The 15,085-nt window shown below is 40.6% G+C and overlaps 1 protein-coding gene across 4 annotated transcripts in view; it reads left to right on the forward strand.

Annotated features, from left to right (window-relative positions):
- MIER1 (MIER1 transcriptional regulator) overlaps window positions 1-15,085 on the forward strand; it is a 37,801-nt gene that overhangs the window by 19,149 nt on the left and 3,567 nt on the right. For all 4 annotated transcript variants that reach the window (XM_083448293.1, XM_083448291.1, XM_083448292.1 and 1 more), the window contains 8 exons: window positions 3,937-4,057; window positions 5,503-5,567; window positions 6,699-6,771; window positions 7,670-7,821; window positions 8,248-8,329; window positions 11,382-11,476; window positions 11,830-11,957; window positions 14,305-14,444. In XM_083448293.1, coding sequence (XP_083304419.1) covers window positions 3,937-4,057; window positions 5,503-5,567; window positions 6,699-6,771; window positions 7,670-7,821; window positions 8,248-8,329; window positions 11,382-11,476; window positions 11,830-11,957; window positions 14,305-14,444 — 856 coding nt within the window. The remainder of the gene's footprint in view (window positions 1-3,936; window positions 4,058-5,502; window positions 5,568-6,698; window positions 6,772-7,669; window positions 7,822-8,247; window positions 8,330-11,381; window positions 11,477-11,829; window positions 11,958-14,304; window positions 14,445-15,085) is intronic.

Here is a 15,085-nt window from a genome sequence, read left to right on the forward strand (position 1 = left end):
CTCAGGGGGAATGGAGTACTAAATAGATCTTGTGCTTCTGACTAGGTGGTTAATGGCAATTTGTCTCAGATTTTTAAGAAACCTGCATCTAAACAAATCATCAGCTTTCTCAATTTTTCAATACAAACTTGCAAAATACAGTGGTACCTCGGGTTACAAACACTTCGGGTTACAAACTCCTCTAACCCGGAAGTAGTACCTCGGGTTAAGAACTGTACCTCAGAACAGAAATTGTGCGCTGGCGGTAGCGGGAAGCCCCATTAGCTAAAGTGGTGCCTCAGGTTAAGAACGGTTTCAGGTTAAGAACAGACCTCCGGAATGAGTTAAGTTCATAACCAGAGGTACCACAAAATAGCTCACATCATTGTTCATCTGTATGTGTTTCAGGACAGCTTGAGTGATTGGTGAAAAGCTATAGGGAAAGACTATAAGACAAGTTATAAGTATTAACTGAACTTCCATTGTTCTGTTGTTATGTGTTATGTTCCTCTGTGGCAGTGAAACATCTGGTATATAACTGAATAATTTAAGCTGAAAGAAATTGACTTAATTAGTAATTGAGGGCAATGAAATGATTAGTGCTATGGTTGGAGCACAGGTGGCAGAAGTTTTAGAAAGTATCCAACCTAACACAGAGCCCATGTTGCAGTGTAAGTGATGGCAGGGGAAAAACAACCCACTTTTCTGCCACTATTGCATCTGAAAAATTGCCTGGCAGAAGAACTGTCCCAGGTGGAGAGAGATGAGAATTGCTACAAGCACTTCTTGTTTAGATTTGTTACATGCCCTGCACTGTCAGGTTACAGTAATACAAAATACAGCATTAAAACTGCTTAAAACAAATTGCAATCAAAACTAGCGTGGCTCCTAGTAATGGATACCTTTCAGTTAATTTTTCCTGCTGACATGGCAGGCAGCTTGACTAGTTGAGGTTTACCACCTACATGCTCACTGCTTTCCCATTTGAGGGGATGGGGACAAGGGCTGCGGAGGGAAAGGGGAGTAAGAGAAAATTGCCTCCCAGTGCCCCTTCATGGAAGCCTCCACTGGATCAAAGAGCTTCTATGAATGGTTGCAATTGGGGGAAAAACCAATGGCTAAAATTTTTTGATTTGAAAGACAGTTAAATTGACCTTTTAATCTACTTCTTCATGATGCCTGATGGGTGCCTATTTTTATACGTTTTATTACAATTACTGTATATGTGTGTTTTAAGTTCTATTTTCTCTCTCTGATTATTTGTGGGGGGTTATTGAGTTCTTGTTTTTATTTTGATTATGTATTTTGTGCTTTTATATTGTAATTTTATCCTGCCCTGAGCCCTGTGGGTATAGGGCGGTATAGAAATTTAATAAATAATAGTAGTAGTAGTAGTAATAATAATAATAATAATAATAATTATTATTATTATTATTATTATTATTATTATTATTATTATTTTGGTACTCTGGGTATGCCATTCTGTATTTTAGAGGTTACCAAAGCCTTTAAGAGATGGCATAGTTCCTGTACCTATGGAGAAGTATCTCTTATAAGTCAACTTGATCTGTGTCAAAACTGGATTATTTGGGCAAGCTTTCAAGTACGTTCTAACTTCCCATCTAGACATGCCATGATTTAGGATCTGTTCCATGCTGGTTTCTGGTCTGATTTTGGAAGTGAAATTCCCTTGGCCATTCTGGAGGATGACCTGCACCGGAGATGGGCAGAAGGAGTGAAACCCTATTACCGTATTTTTTGCTCTATAAGACACACCAGACCACAAGACGCACCTAGTTTTTGGAGGAGGAAAACAAGAAAAGAAATATTCTGAATCTCAGAAGCCAGAACAGCAAGAGGGATCGCTACACAGTGAAAGCAGCAATCCCTCTTGCTGTTCTGGCTTCTGGGATAGCTGCGCAGCCTGCATTCGCTCCTTAAGACGCACACACATTTCCCCTTACTTTTTAGGAGGGAAAAAGTGAGTCTTATAGATCAAAAATTACAGTACTTCTCTTGGATCTCAACAACCTTTGATACCATCAACCATGGTATCATTCTGAACCTCCTGAAGTTTATCATAGGCTGAACTAGTGTGATGCATCTGCAATACATGAATACAGTTTTAGACTGAACCAAGTCAGAGATTTCCAAAAATTTGCAAGCACAGGAAGTAATGGTTACAATTTTATTGTGCAATTGTCAGAACTCATTTAGACTTCTGTTTCTAGCTCTGGGCACCACAGTTAGAAAAACTGACACATTAGAATGTGCTTAGAGGATGGCAGCATGTAGGAAAGGTTGAAGGAACTGGGTATGTTTATCCTCCTGAAGAGAAGCCCAAGGAGGGATATGATAGCCCTCTTCAAATTTTTGAAAGTCTGTCACGTGCAAGTGGGCAAAATAAAATGTTTTCTGCTTCTCCAGAGGATAAGATTAGAGCTAATGGGTATAAGTTACAGGAGAGTAGATTCATGTGAACATTATGAGAAACTTCTTGACAAGTCAACAAAAGAATCAGTTACACAAATCAGAGGTGGTAAACCTGAGACCCTCCCATCACCTCTGACCATTGGCTCTGCTGGATTGAGCTGATGAGAGTTATAGCAGACCTCCCCAAACTCGGCCCTCCGGATGTTTTGGGGACTACAGTTCCCATCATCCCTGACTACTGGTCCTGTTAGCTAGGGATGATGGGAGTTCTAGTCCCAAAACTCAGCCCTGGAGGGCTGAGTTTGGGTATGCCTGAGTTATAGTTTAGCATCTGGAGAGTCATACAATAGTCATCCCTGGTGTAGGGGGTGGTATTTGTTTCCTTATAGGAGGTCTTCAAGCCGAGACTGGCTAGCCATTTATTGTTGTTGTTTAGTTGTTTAGTCGTGTCCGACTCTTCGTGACCCCATGGACCAGAGCACGCCAGGCACTCCTGTCTTCCATTGCCTCCCGCAGCTTGGTCAAACTCATGTTCGTAGCTTCAAGAACACTGTCCAACCGTTTGTTAGGGATGCTGTAAATCTGGATGCCCTAGGTCAAACAAGGGATTGGACTAGATCAGTTTTTGCCAACATGCTGGCTGTGGAGGGCACTAGGTTGGTGAAGGGCACTAGGTTGGTGAAGTCTGCGCTAAATGGAACCCCTCAAACTCTAATTCTGTAACAGTGATGATGTTATATTACTTTATTTCAGTAGTTTTGCTTTTTCCTAGATAGTCTCAAAGTGGTGATTTGCCAGCTAATGAACAATACAGACCCACCCTCAGTTATCCATCCCTAGTTACTTCCAGGTTATACTACTTCAGTGCTGTCTCTGTTGGTTTTTCTTTAAAGAAAGCCTTGAAAACCTGAATTAGTAAAAAATGCAGTGGCCGGATGAAAGGGGATGAAAGATTGGAGCATATTCCTTACTTCCCATCCCTAAATCTGCACTTACAATTGCCAAAAGCAGATTTCAGCTTGCAAGTTCCCCCTTTAAAATAACAGCATATTAGCAAACAGTAGCTGCTTTTCTTTTCTTTTTTCTTTTCTTTTGGCTTCCTCAGATTTAAGCATTGGTTCTAGCCTTTAATGACTTGGGACCAGGTTGCCTCAGGAGCTGTGTTGCTGCACAGTTTGCCAGATATTAAGATTAGCACCAGAAGCCCTTTTTTTGGTCCTGGGTGGGGATGTGACAGGACCTTTTTGGTCAGTGGTACTGTGGAATGTCTTCTTTGAGCAGCCCTGCTGTGCCTCTTTTAGTTTTAAAAAACATGTTAAACTTCTTTTTTCAGTGTGCAGCTTATGTATGATTTTAGTCTGTTAATCTGCTTCATTTTTCTTTTCCACTTGGTTTTTAAGGCATCACTTCTTACTGTTATGGGTTATGATGCACTGTCAGTTATACCAATTTTATTTTGTATGTTAACTTGTGTAAGTAGGGCAAAGATGATAATAGCTGCTGTCTTGTTTTGTTGTTTGTAAGGAGGAGGTCATAAAGGATTCATCTGGTCAAGAGGATGAGACACAGTCCTCCAACGATGATCCGGTGCCCTCTGCTGTACAGGAGATAATTCGCCCACGGCGGTGTAAATACTTTGATGCAAGTATGTCTTTTAAAGTATTAAGCATTGTCATCTAAACCTGTTTTCAGACATTTTAACAGCTCTTGTAATTTGATCCCATATAAGTGTTTGAGGATTCTCATACCAAAAACTGAATGAGATAAGCCTTTTCCTTACTTCCCATAGCTTAAGTACTCTCACAAGTGCCAAAAGCAAGTTTCTGCTTGCAAGTAATAAGGTGTAATTTTGTTTGTGTTCTTCCTTTTTAAAAACAATTATATAGGCACATTTTAATTATGAATTAATTATTTTAATTACTAATTATTTTAATTATCTTGTATGTATGCTCTTTGGCAAATATTGGAATTATTAGGAGAAAATGGGGGGGGGGGCAGGACTGTAGTGATGGTTAGTAAGCTGTGGAAAACTCATCCTATTTAGATTATTCCTAGACCTTGTAAGATGCATTCTGTGGATGTTAATCTTTTGCTGGCACTTAGTGGGGATAGGAACGCTATGAAATGATGAAACGATTGGGGATTTTGGGCCAAGTCATAAATCTGTAATATACATGTTGGCTCCATACATATAAGGAAATAGCTAGAAATTTAAACATTTATTTGGCAAATCTGGTGAGAGGCAAAGGCAGTGAAGTGTTCTAGTTCCTTTCAGATGTCTGGAAGGACTTCAGCATGTGTGTTAGGACTTGTAGAAATATTTCCCCCCACATTACAATCAGTTTCTCCCTGCCCCCCAGCCCCAGTAGTGTTAGCAGCTGGCTTCCTCAGTTTTAACCACCAAGATCAGTGGTTCTTGTTCATCAGACTTGGCTTCGTAGAGGATTCAGAACATGCAGTTGTTTGATTTACAGAAAATGCGGTGCTTTTCTGAAGGTTGAGGTGTCCCTAGCTTCCATTGGAGAAACAGGGTAAGGAAAGGGAAGCTTTTGTAATGCTCCTCTGACCCAAGCCCCGTTGAACAAGTGGCAGTCCTTGCACAAAGTTTCTGGTGAATCTGCCCAATATTTCTTTAGTGGCCTCACTAGAATTAAAACATACTGTTGACAGCAATCAGAACTGTGTTCTTTTATAGTAATTGTCACTAGCTGTTTGGCTGCTAGCAAAAATGGTCATCAACATGGGGTGTATTTTTTTAAAAAACCTTTTAAAATCTATTTCAAACTTTAAAATTCATGCTTTCTCTGACTTTGCATATGCAGCTGTTCTTTGGTAAATACATTGCCATGGTGTTCACAGATATTTAAATGACTTTTTACAAATTTGTAATCTGCTTGCTTCTTACAGTTCTTTGTATTACTCAGTAAGGAGATCTCTGCCACAAGTCGTCACATAGAGTTGGTTGTGACATCATGTCTCAATGCCCAATTAACTTTGAGAAAACTGTCTCTAGGATATACTGTATTTGAAGGAATGCGACTCAGAGTAGCTATTAACATTTAAGCAAAAGTTGTTGGTTTTTGTATATAGATAGTGAAATAGAAGAGGAATCTGAAGAAGACGAAGATTATATTCCTTCAGAAGACTGGAAAAAGGTAATACTATATTAGCATATGTGGCTACTATATAAATAAATAAGGTATTCTAGAACATTGTGAGTGCCCCTTGGGTGCAGGCATCAGAGGGTTTGGAGCGATTTTCAGCTCCAGCTGGTGTGCCCACTAAGGCCATTTCTGGAAAGACAGCCTCACCACAGTTCTGCATGTTCTGGCCACCTCTTGTTCAGACTACTGTAATGCCCTCTATGTTGGGTTGCCCTAGAAGACTGCCTGGAAACTGCAGCTAGTGCAGGATGTAGCTGTAGGAGTCCTTACAGGCAGTTATGTGCAATGTTATGTAAAACCTGTTCTATGGGATCTGAACTTCTTCGTATTTGTTACCAGGGCCAATTCAGTGTGCTTAAACTAATATATAAAGCATTTAACGTCTTGTGGGTACACATTTGTTGAACCACCTCTCCCCATGTCAGCCCACACTCTTGAATTTGGCAGAAAACCCTGCTGGTGGTCCAACTAGCAGCTGCAGTTCACTGAGTGGAGACATGGCACAGGGCCTTATCTTAGTGGTGCCATAGTTATTGAACTCCTCCTCCTCTTAGCCATAGCTCTAATAGGTGCCCACTGCATGTGAAGGGCATGCCTGATTCTTAGTCTCAATTTGCGCTGTTGAATTGATTGTTGTTGGTTATTTGCTGTTATTTTTATTGATGCCATTTGATTTGCTAGATGGAAACTGCCTTGGGGTTATTTATTACTTTTAAGTGGTATATAAGAAGACAAAATCAACTGTATTGTGAAACATGTTTTTGTTGGCAACTTCTGCACTTTCATGTCACTTTAAAAAATGGAAGCAATACAACACATCTTTTTATCATCTTTATCCAATCTGAAAGCCGCCCACTGAACAATTTTGACAGATAATTGACTGTTCAGAAGGGAATGTTGCTGTCACTTCATAGGTTGTCCACAGGTTAAATGGATGGTGCTACCTCAATACAGAGTACTTACCTCATTAAAGTGAGGTAATTTTCTCAAACTGCATTTTCTAGTGATTGGATGCATTCATATTGTGTTAAACCTACATTTTTTTAAATAATATTCATAGATAGCAACAGATGGGTGCTCAGTTACACTTCTTGTTATTGTGAATGTGTTTTTTTTATATAGGAAATCATGGTGGGCTCCATGTTTCAAGCTGAAATTCCAGTTGGGATATCTAAATACAAAGAAAACGAAAAAGGTAAACTTTAATTGCTGTTAATGCTGTGGTGGTAATTTGATCCAAATTAAGAGATCTGACAAATTTGAGGTAAGATGTTTAGGGGAAAAGGGGGCCAATGAGGTTCATGACTGAGGTAAACTTTAGCAGTTCTCATAATGTTGCAATGTGATTATCACATTAATTCCATTGGTAAAAGTTACTATCCATTAATTTTATCATGTTAAAAATGGTCATGAGAAACAAGCTCATAACCTAGTGAATCTCTATAAGAATCTTTATTTTGGTTACTGGAAAACTGCTGTGTAAGGAATATTTATTTATTTAGGCAATAGTATAATTGTATTCAGCTGAATTTCCTGGCCTGGAACTGACAGATGAAGTAACAGCTATTAAGACTCTCTCATAGTCCAGGGCTTCATCACTGGGCAACACCTGCTGATCTTGTAGCGTTTGGCTCTGGTGGCAGGTACAAGAGGTGCCGGGGAAGCAAAGATGTTAGAAGTCCCCAATGCTTTTTGTCATGAATGATGAGTGAATACTTACTTTGTTGCACACAGCTTCCCATCAGAGCAAAGTGATAGAACTGAGTTGCCCATTTACAAGAGTTAGACTTTGCATAATGTCACCAATGAATATATATCCTCCAAGTTGCCGCCAATTATTAGTGAACCAGTAGAACTCAACTCTTCAGGTTTGCCAGCTTTACAGCTCAGCCCTGTGTTATCTACTCAAAAATCAGTCTGGTTTTCTTTGAGAAAACCATACATTCTGTGTAGAATTATTGACAGAAATGCTGTCATGGAGTCTGTTTAACATTTTGGCTTGTTTTGGAGGTAAATGGAAAGAATTTTGGTAGATAAATTTAAAGATAGATGATGTTAAGACAATATATAATGTCTTGATTTCTCTAATTTAGTGTATGAAAATGATGACCAATTGCTGTGGAATCCAGATTACTTGTCTGAAGAGAAAGTGATCGAATTCCTTAATGAAGCCTCTAGACGAACAGGTGATGAGAGAGGAATAGATGCAATTCCTGAAGGATCTCATATTAAAGACAATGAGCAGGTATTTAAGACGCTTGGAACTCTTAGCGGCTTTAAAATTCCTTGTGGTTATTTTATTGTGTGTCACATTATACTGCCTCATCTTGGCTGCCTAATGTTTTTGAGTGGTGCAGGATTCAGAATTTTATATGTATTGGGAAATATGAAATCTATGTTCTTTACCTGGATAGCTCAGTGGGTCAGAGCATGGTGCCAGTAGCACCAAGGTTTCAGGTTTGATCCCCGTATGGGACAGCTGCATATTCCTGCATTGCAGGGGGTTGAACTACATGATCCTCAGGGTCCCTTCCAACGCTACGATTCTATGATTCTACAGCAGGATCTAGCTTTGTCTTAACACTGGATTTTAAAACCAGAAACAGCTGATTTTGTTCCAGTATTTTTAAACAATAGTTGAGAAGATCATAATTTCTTCCTTCTTTCCCAGGCTTTGTATGAATTAGTGAAATGCAATTTTGATATAGAAGAGGCACTAAGAAGATTAAGATTTAATGTAAAAGCAGCCCGAGGTATGTATATTTTATCATTAAAAATACCTTTAATGAAAACAGCCAATTTAAAAAGCTTCCTAACATTACAATCCCATTAAGAGCCCTTTAATATATCAAATATATATCTTCCATCCATCCATTATTTTAGAGATCTTAAAATAATTCAGTTTAATATTTATGGTTTTAATTTTTTTATTGCAAATATTTCAGTGAAACAAAATAAATGAGAAAATGCAAAAGGAAATGAAAGGTACATTAAAAAATTACAATAATTTAGTTTACTCTTGAGAGTTTTCCCACCCTTCAAGTGTACTTATTAGTTACTATTATGTTGATTTGTAGCTGGTTGACTGATGGAACCCTAAGAGTGTACATCAATGGTTCCTCATTGTTCTTGGGAAAGAATGACAAGTGGGGTGCCATAGGGTCTGTCCTGGGCCTGGTGTTGTGACTTGAATGAAGGAATAGATGGGATGCTCATCAAATTGCAGGTGCCACCAGAGTGTTGTACGTGTGCCCCCTAGGGTACATGAAAGGGTTTCAAAGGGTGGGCAGCATAATTTTTTTGTTTTACTTTATCATAGGTTTTTTTAGCTGCATAAAACAATTCAAATATAAAATAATATTATTAAAACTATCTCCAAATTACATTCGCCTGAGAAGGTGGTGCAGTGGTAAGACAAAACTCAAAAGGCATATACGATTATTGTACCTTTCAGAAACGCTGCCTCAGAATATAGAATCAGCATTCAATATGCCTTTAACAGGTTGGAGAACTGGGCCAAAACTATCAAAATGCATTTCAGGAGGGACAAATATTTAAGGAGGATATCAAAAAGCTGGAATCTGTGCAGAGGAGGCAACCAAGATTTATCAAGGGTTTGGAACCCAAGCCTTAAGATAAACTGTTGAGGGAGTTGGGTATGTTTAGCCTTGAGAAGAGAAGACTGAGAGGAGCTAGGATAGCCATCTTCAGATATCTAAAGGGCTGTCACAATATGGAACCAGCTTGTTTTCTGCTGCTCTGAAAGGTAGAATCTGAACCAAAAGACAAAAATAACAAGAAAGGAGATGCTTAGGATGACTTTTCTGACAGTAAGATTTGTTTGAGATCGGAATGGACTGCTTCAGAAGGTGGTGGACTCTCCTTCCTTGGTGAGGAATAATCCGAGTTTGGGTGGCTATCTGGCAGAGACGCTTTCGCTGCCTTGTGCTAGATGACCCTTGTAGATCTCTCCAAACTCTAGAATTCTGTGATTCTAAAAGTTCTAGATTCTTTAAATGTAACTGAGTCCTAGTAAAATTGTCCAAGTATAACATATATTCAGGTGGGTAGCCGTGTTCGTCTGACGCAGTCGAAATAAATAAATAAATAAATAAATAAAAATTGTCCAGTAGCGCCTTAGAGACCAACTAAGTTTGTTCTGGGTATAAGCTTTCATGTGCATGCACATGAAAGTTTATACCCAGAACAAACTTAGTTGGTCTCTTAAGGTGCTACTGGACAATTTAAAAAAATTATTTATTATTTCTATAACATATATGTCTAAGTAGATTTGATACGGCAACTATGCACACATCTATCTCATTCATATATAAAGTGGAGGTGGGGTTAATATATACTATGTTGTAATACTGTTGTGGGAAAACAACTTAAAGTTTAATGCAGCAGAATACAACATTAGATGTGATCTGGAAATTAGATAAGATTGCACAGGGTGCAACAAGGCAAGCATTTCGCTCCCCATTTGTGCTTTTTGTGTAGATAGTAAACAATCCCCTCCTGTTCAGTCTCTCTCCACCCATCCCCCCAAAGTTATGGTTAAGAGATGTCTGCATATGACTATGTATATTGGCTAATTTTTTGACTTAGAGCTGAGGCACTGTTAGTGGGTGGTTCCCTAGATCAGATGGATGGGAGGTTGCCTGGTCTTGATGAGGTTACACTCCCTCTGAAGGAGTAGGTCTGTAGCTTGGGGCTACTCCTGGATCATTTGCTGTTGGTTGAGGGTCAGGTGGCCTCAGTGGTGTGGACCACCTTCCATCAGCTTCGCCTGGTGGCCCAGCTGCACCCCTATGTGGACACGGATAGCCCAACTTTAGTTGTCTGTGCTCTGGGTACCTCTAGGCTAGATTACTCAAAGTCCAGGCATTGTACATGGGGCTGCTTCTGAAGGCACTTTGGGAACTTCAGCTGGTGCAGAATTCAGTGGCTAGGGTGATCATCAGGACAAGATAGCTTGAGCATATAATGTAAATCCTGGCCCAACTATGCTGGCTGCCAGTTAGTTTCTGGGCCCAATTCAAAGTGCTGGCTTTTACCTATAAAGCCTTGAATGGATCAGGAATGCAATAATCTCAAGGACCACCTCTCCCGATACCATATTGGCCTGAATATAAGCCTCACTTTTTTTCCAAATTCCAACCGTTAAAAGTTAAGGTGCAGCTTAAATTCGCGGCCTTACAAAAATGGCTTTGACGATATAAATGCTAAAACAGACATATGGTAAAACGGAACAAAAAAAAATGTTTTATTGCCGATTTGTGAGCTCAAGACTGCTCATTTGCCATTTGCAGGTGTGAGTGCCTGCGGAATTGTAGCAATTGAATAACAATTTGCCATTTGAGCAATTGTATGAGCTTGCAAGATCAAAGGCTTAAAAGGGCTCTTGGAGTTAGAATTCTACCAACCGCAGCGATTTTTAGCCTGTAACCCAATTTTAAGGGAGCGGCTTATATTTGGCTATTCTCTTTTTTTCTCTCCCCCCCCCCCCCCGGAATTTTAAAGGTGCGGCTTATTTGAGGGTGCAGCTTATATTCGGGCCAATACAGTATATACCAACCTGGACTCTGCAAACATCGTCTAAAGCCCTTCTTTGTGTGCCCCTTCCATGAGCATTCTATGGCCTTTTCAATGTTTTCTTGTTCTTGGTTTATTATGTAATTTGTGTTCTCTTTTTGTATTTTTATGTTGTGAACCACCCTGTGATCTTTGGATGAAGGGTGGTATACAGATAAACTAAATAATAATTTTATTTATATGCTATTGTATTATATTTCTTAAATTCAGAGGAACTATCTGTCTGGACAGAAGAAGAATGTAGAAATTTTGAACAAGGATTGAAGGCTTATGGAAAGGATTTTCACTTGATTCAGGCAAATAAGGTTAGTGAATTGGGTAATGATTTAAAGACCAAGTGCAATAAATCTGGGTGTAGAACAAGTGACTGAGTAATCCAGAGCAAAAATTGCCTTAACGTTCCATATCTGCTTCTGAGCAAGACTGTGCTATTTACCCTATCTAGCTTAACATGTGGTGTTTTGGGAGGGAGAAGCAAGGGCAGTTTGCTTGGCTGGTCATTCAGGGGCACATCCCTAAGGCGTTCAGCAAGGTGTTAATCTGCCTAAATGTCCCCATTTTGAACAATCCCTCAACTCCAAGTCTTGTCATCTCAGAGTGTGTTTCATAAGTCTATATAGAAAGCAGAGTAAGTATTTGGTTTACTCATTTTTCAAAGGTACGGACAAGATCTGTTGGAGAATGCATAGCATTTTACTACATGTGGAAAAAATCGGAACGATACGACTTCTTTGCTCAACAGACGCGATTTGGTAAAAAGAAGTACAACTTGCATCCTGGTGTAACGTAAGCCGTAATCAATTTTGGTTGGTTTTGTGTTTGTGTAGAAATGGGAAGTGAATGTGTGCTCTTCCTAGTCAGAGTTCCACTTACAAGAAGCCAGGTCTCTCCTAAGTCTAGCGTTTAAATCTAGGTCTCTCTAAGTCTAGCATTCAGTTAGATTCTGATCTAAGTCCAGCAGGCTGGCTCTCCTAGCACAGCAGCTCTTATCTGTCTTTTATAGTGCTTTTTGGCCAGGGAGCCCTCAAAGTGGTGAATAAATACCTGGCAATTATTATAATTGGCCGGCTTACGGCATATCTAAAAATGGTAAAAACATCAAGCATTAAAAGCCTCCTGATACTACAGTACCCAGCAATGTAATGTCAAACCAAGGGAGTAGAGTTCCATGAAAAATAGTAGCTAGCATAATTGTCTCCAAGCAGTTTGATTTATTAGTCTTGTTAGTCACTTGTTACACAGAAGTTTGCTGTGACTTACAGCAAAATAAGCATAAATAAAACACATTTTGGAATGAGTGAGCTTGTTGGAGACTTCAGTTTAAGAATGTGTATGCCACCCTCCAATGGAAAATGAACAGGGTTGCTTACAAAGAAGTATAAGACACATAAAGAACAGATATAAGTGGCATAAAATACCATAAAAGTACGGGGAAACGTTAAAGGTGTTTTGCCAGGCACTGCCAAGCCTTCCTGAGTTTCACAGATGGTGTAGCACCAATGGCAAGAAATAGTTGATTTTGTCTTATGAAGTCTTGTTTCTTTATCAGGTATGAACAATATTTTTTCCAGTTGTGCAGTACTGCTTCTTTCTACAATTGATGTCCTTGCAAATTCTAAAATTAATTTGTACATAGACTGCTGTGCGCTTTCCACTAATGTTTGTCTTACTGGAATGATGTTCTAGAGCAGTGTTTCCCAACCAGAGGCCATATGCCCCCCCCCCCCCGGATATTCCAGTGGGGCCACAGGTGAAAATCACACAAATGGGGTGCCACAGCACGAGGGGCCACAGTGGGAAGTGAGAACTGAGGGGGGGGGGAGCATTTTTAAAAAAATATTTGTTGGCTGACTATCCGCTTGGTCAATTACAAGCGAGTAAGGGGATGGCCTGCCAGGGCCTAGTGCTCCTTTTTGCCCTTTGCATTTCTTGGAGCAGTCCTGGTTTCATTTCCGATGGAGAGGGTGATCACTCTACTCCCGTTTTGACTAGTAGAGCCCGCGATCCAGAGCCCCCAGGTTGGGTAAATGCGGTAGTGGGGTGGCAATGGGTAGGGCTGGGTGAGCTGCTTGGGCCTGGTGGCAGCCTGGGCCTGACTCTGCAAGCCACAGGGTGCAATCCACCCCAGCCCCAAGTGGATCAGAGCTGTCTGCCCAATTGTGCAAGGCATGGGGTGAAATCCACCCTAATGCCTAGCTGTGTGGGGTCGTCTGGTGCTACTGACTTGCATCAAGTAAATAACTGTCTACTCAGAAGAATGCCACACTGAGTTCAGTGGGCCTTACTCCCAGGTAAGCGTGAGGCTATAGTGTTTTATATAGGCAGCCAGGCCTCCTCCGGATGACAAGATATTTTTGCTTCAGGTCAGTGAGGACCACTTGCATTTTAAAATACAGAACTCTGTGTGCCTTTTGGATTGTATCTGTAGGTTTCCCCCCTGTGTCAAATAACTGGGGTCAAATAAGTGTTTTTAATTTTTATAATACATGGAATGTGGATCTCCCTAGGGATCTTCTGGACTCAACTTCCTTGGTGGTTTCTAAGCAGAGGTTGGATGGCCATCTGCCATGGATGCTTTAGATGTGTTTCCTACATTGCAGGGGTTGCACTATAAAGATGACCCTCAGGGTCCCTTCCAACTCCATGATTGTATGTTTTTCTGCTTCAACAATATTTCATTATGTTCCCATCATTTTATGTAATTGTATTATGGTATTGATTTTTTTTTTACTTATTTATGGGGGGCAGCTGCCCCCCTAGGCTACACCCATGGGGGGCCACAGGAAGGAAACAAGATCAGAAGGGGGCCACGGTCAGAAAAAGGTTGGGGAACACTGTTCTAGAGCAAGGGTGGACAAACCTTTTTTGTGGGTGGGGCTGGGGGAGTTGAATTTCCTCAAGGGTAACCGGTCAGCTGCTGCATACCAGCAATGGATGAGATCAGAGCCCAAAGTTGGGTGGTCTTAGCCCTCTTTTCTGTTTCTGCCACCCACATGGTCCTATTTCTCCCCTTTTGCCACCCTGTTGGTACAGCACTTTGAACAGAAAATGAAGATCCTGGTAGCAAATAATTGTACTCGACTTCTCTGCTCTATCCATGCTGAAGAGCAAATGTTTTCTTTCTGCCTTTAAGGGATTACATGGATCGACTGTTAGATGAAAGTGAAAGTGCTGCATCTAGTCGGGCTCCCTCCCCACCTCCCACAACTTCTAACAGCAGCACCAGCCATTCGGAGAGAGAGGACAGCACAACCAGCAGCAGTAATCAAAATGGTATGTAAAATTTCTATGTCCTTAAAGGTAAAGGGACCCCTGACCATTAGGTCCAGTCATGACCGACTCTGGCGTTGTGGCGCTCATCTCGCTTTATTGGCTGAGGGAGCCGGCGTACAGCTTCTGGGTCATGTGGCCAGCATGACTCAGCCACTTCTGGCGAACCAGAGCAGCGCACGGAAACGCCGTTTACCTTCCCGCCGGAGCGGTGCCTATTTATCTACTTGCACTTTGACGTGCTTTCAAACTGCTAGGTTGGCAGGAGCAGGGACCAAGCAACGCGATCTCACCCCATCACGGGGATTCGAACCACCGACCTTCTGATCGGCAAGTCCTAGGCTCTGTGGTTTAACCCACAGCGCCAAAACATTTTTCCAAAACTCATTGCAGATATCCCATGGGCATTGTGAACAGTTCTATAATCTACACTTGATTCACAAACACACACAAGTGGTGTGGTGCTGTAAACTCAAATGGGAAATTTCATAAACTAAAGTGGATTGCGGTAATTACATAGCCTCTGTAATGGTAGAATTTACTTACGTCATGCCCGTAAATGGTCATAAGTTTAAGTACTTGTTCCAAAATGCAATTTTTACAGTCCTTGCTCATAGTCTTTCTTTGTTTTCTTTATGATATAG

This window comes from Podarcis tiliguerta (genome assembly GCF_965153285.1).
Source record: "Podarcis tiliguerta genome assembly, chromosome: 6".
In the NCBI taxonomy this organism is placed as follows: Eukaryota; Metazoa; Chordata; class Lepidosauria; order Squamata; family Lacertidae; genus Podarcis; species Podarcis tiliguerta.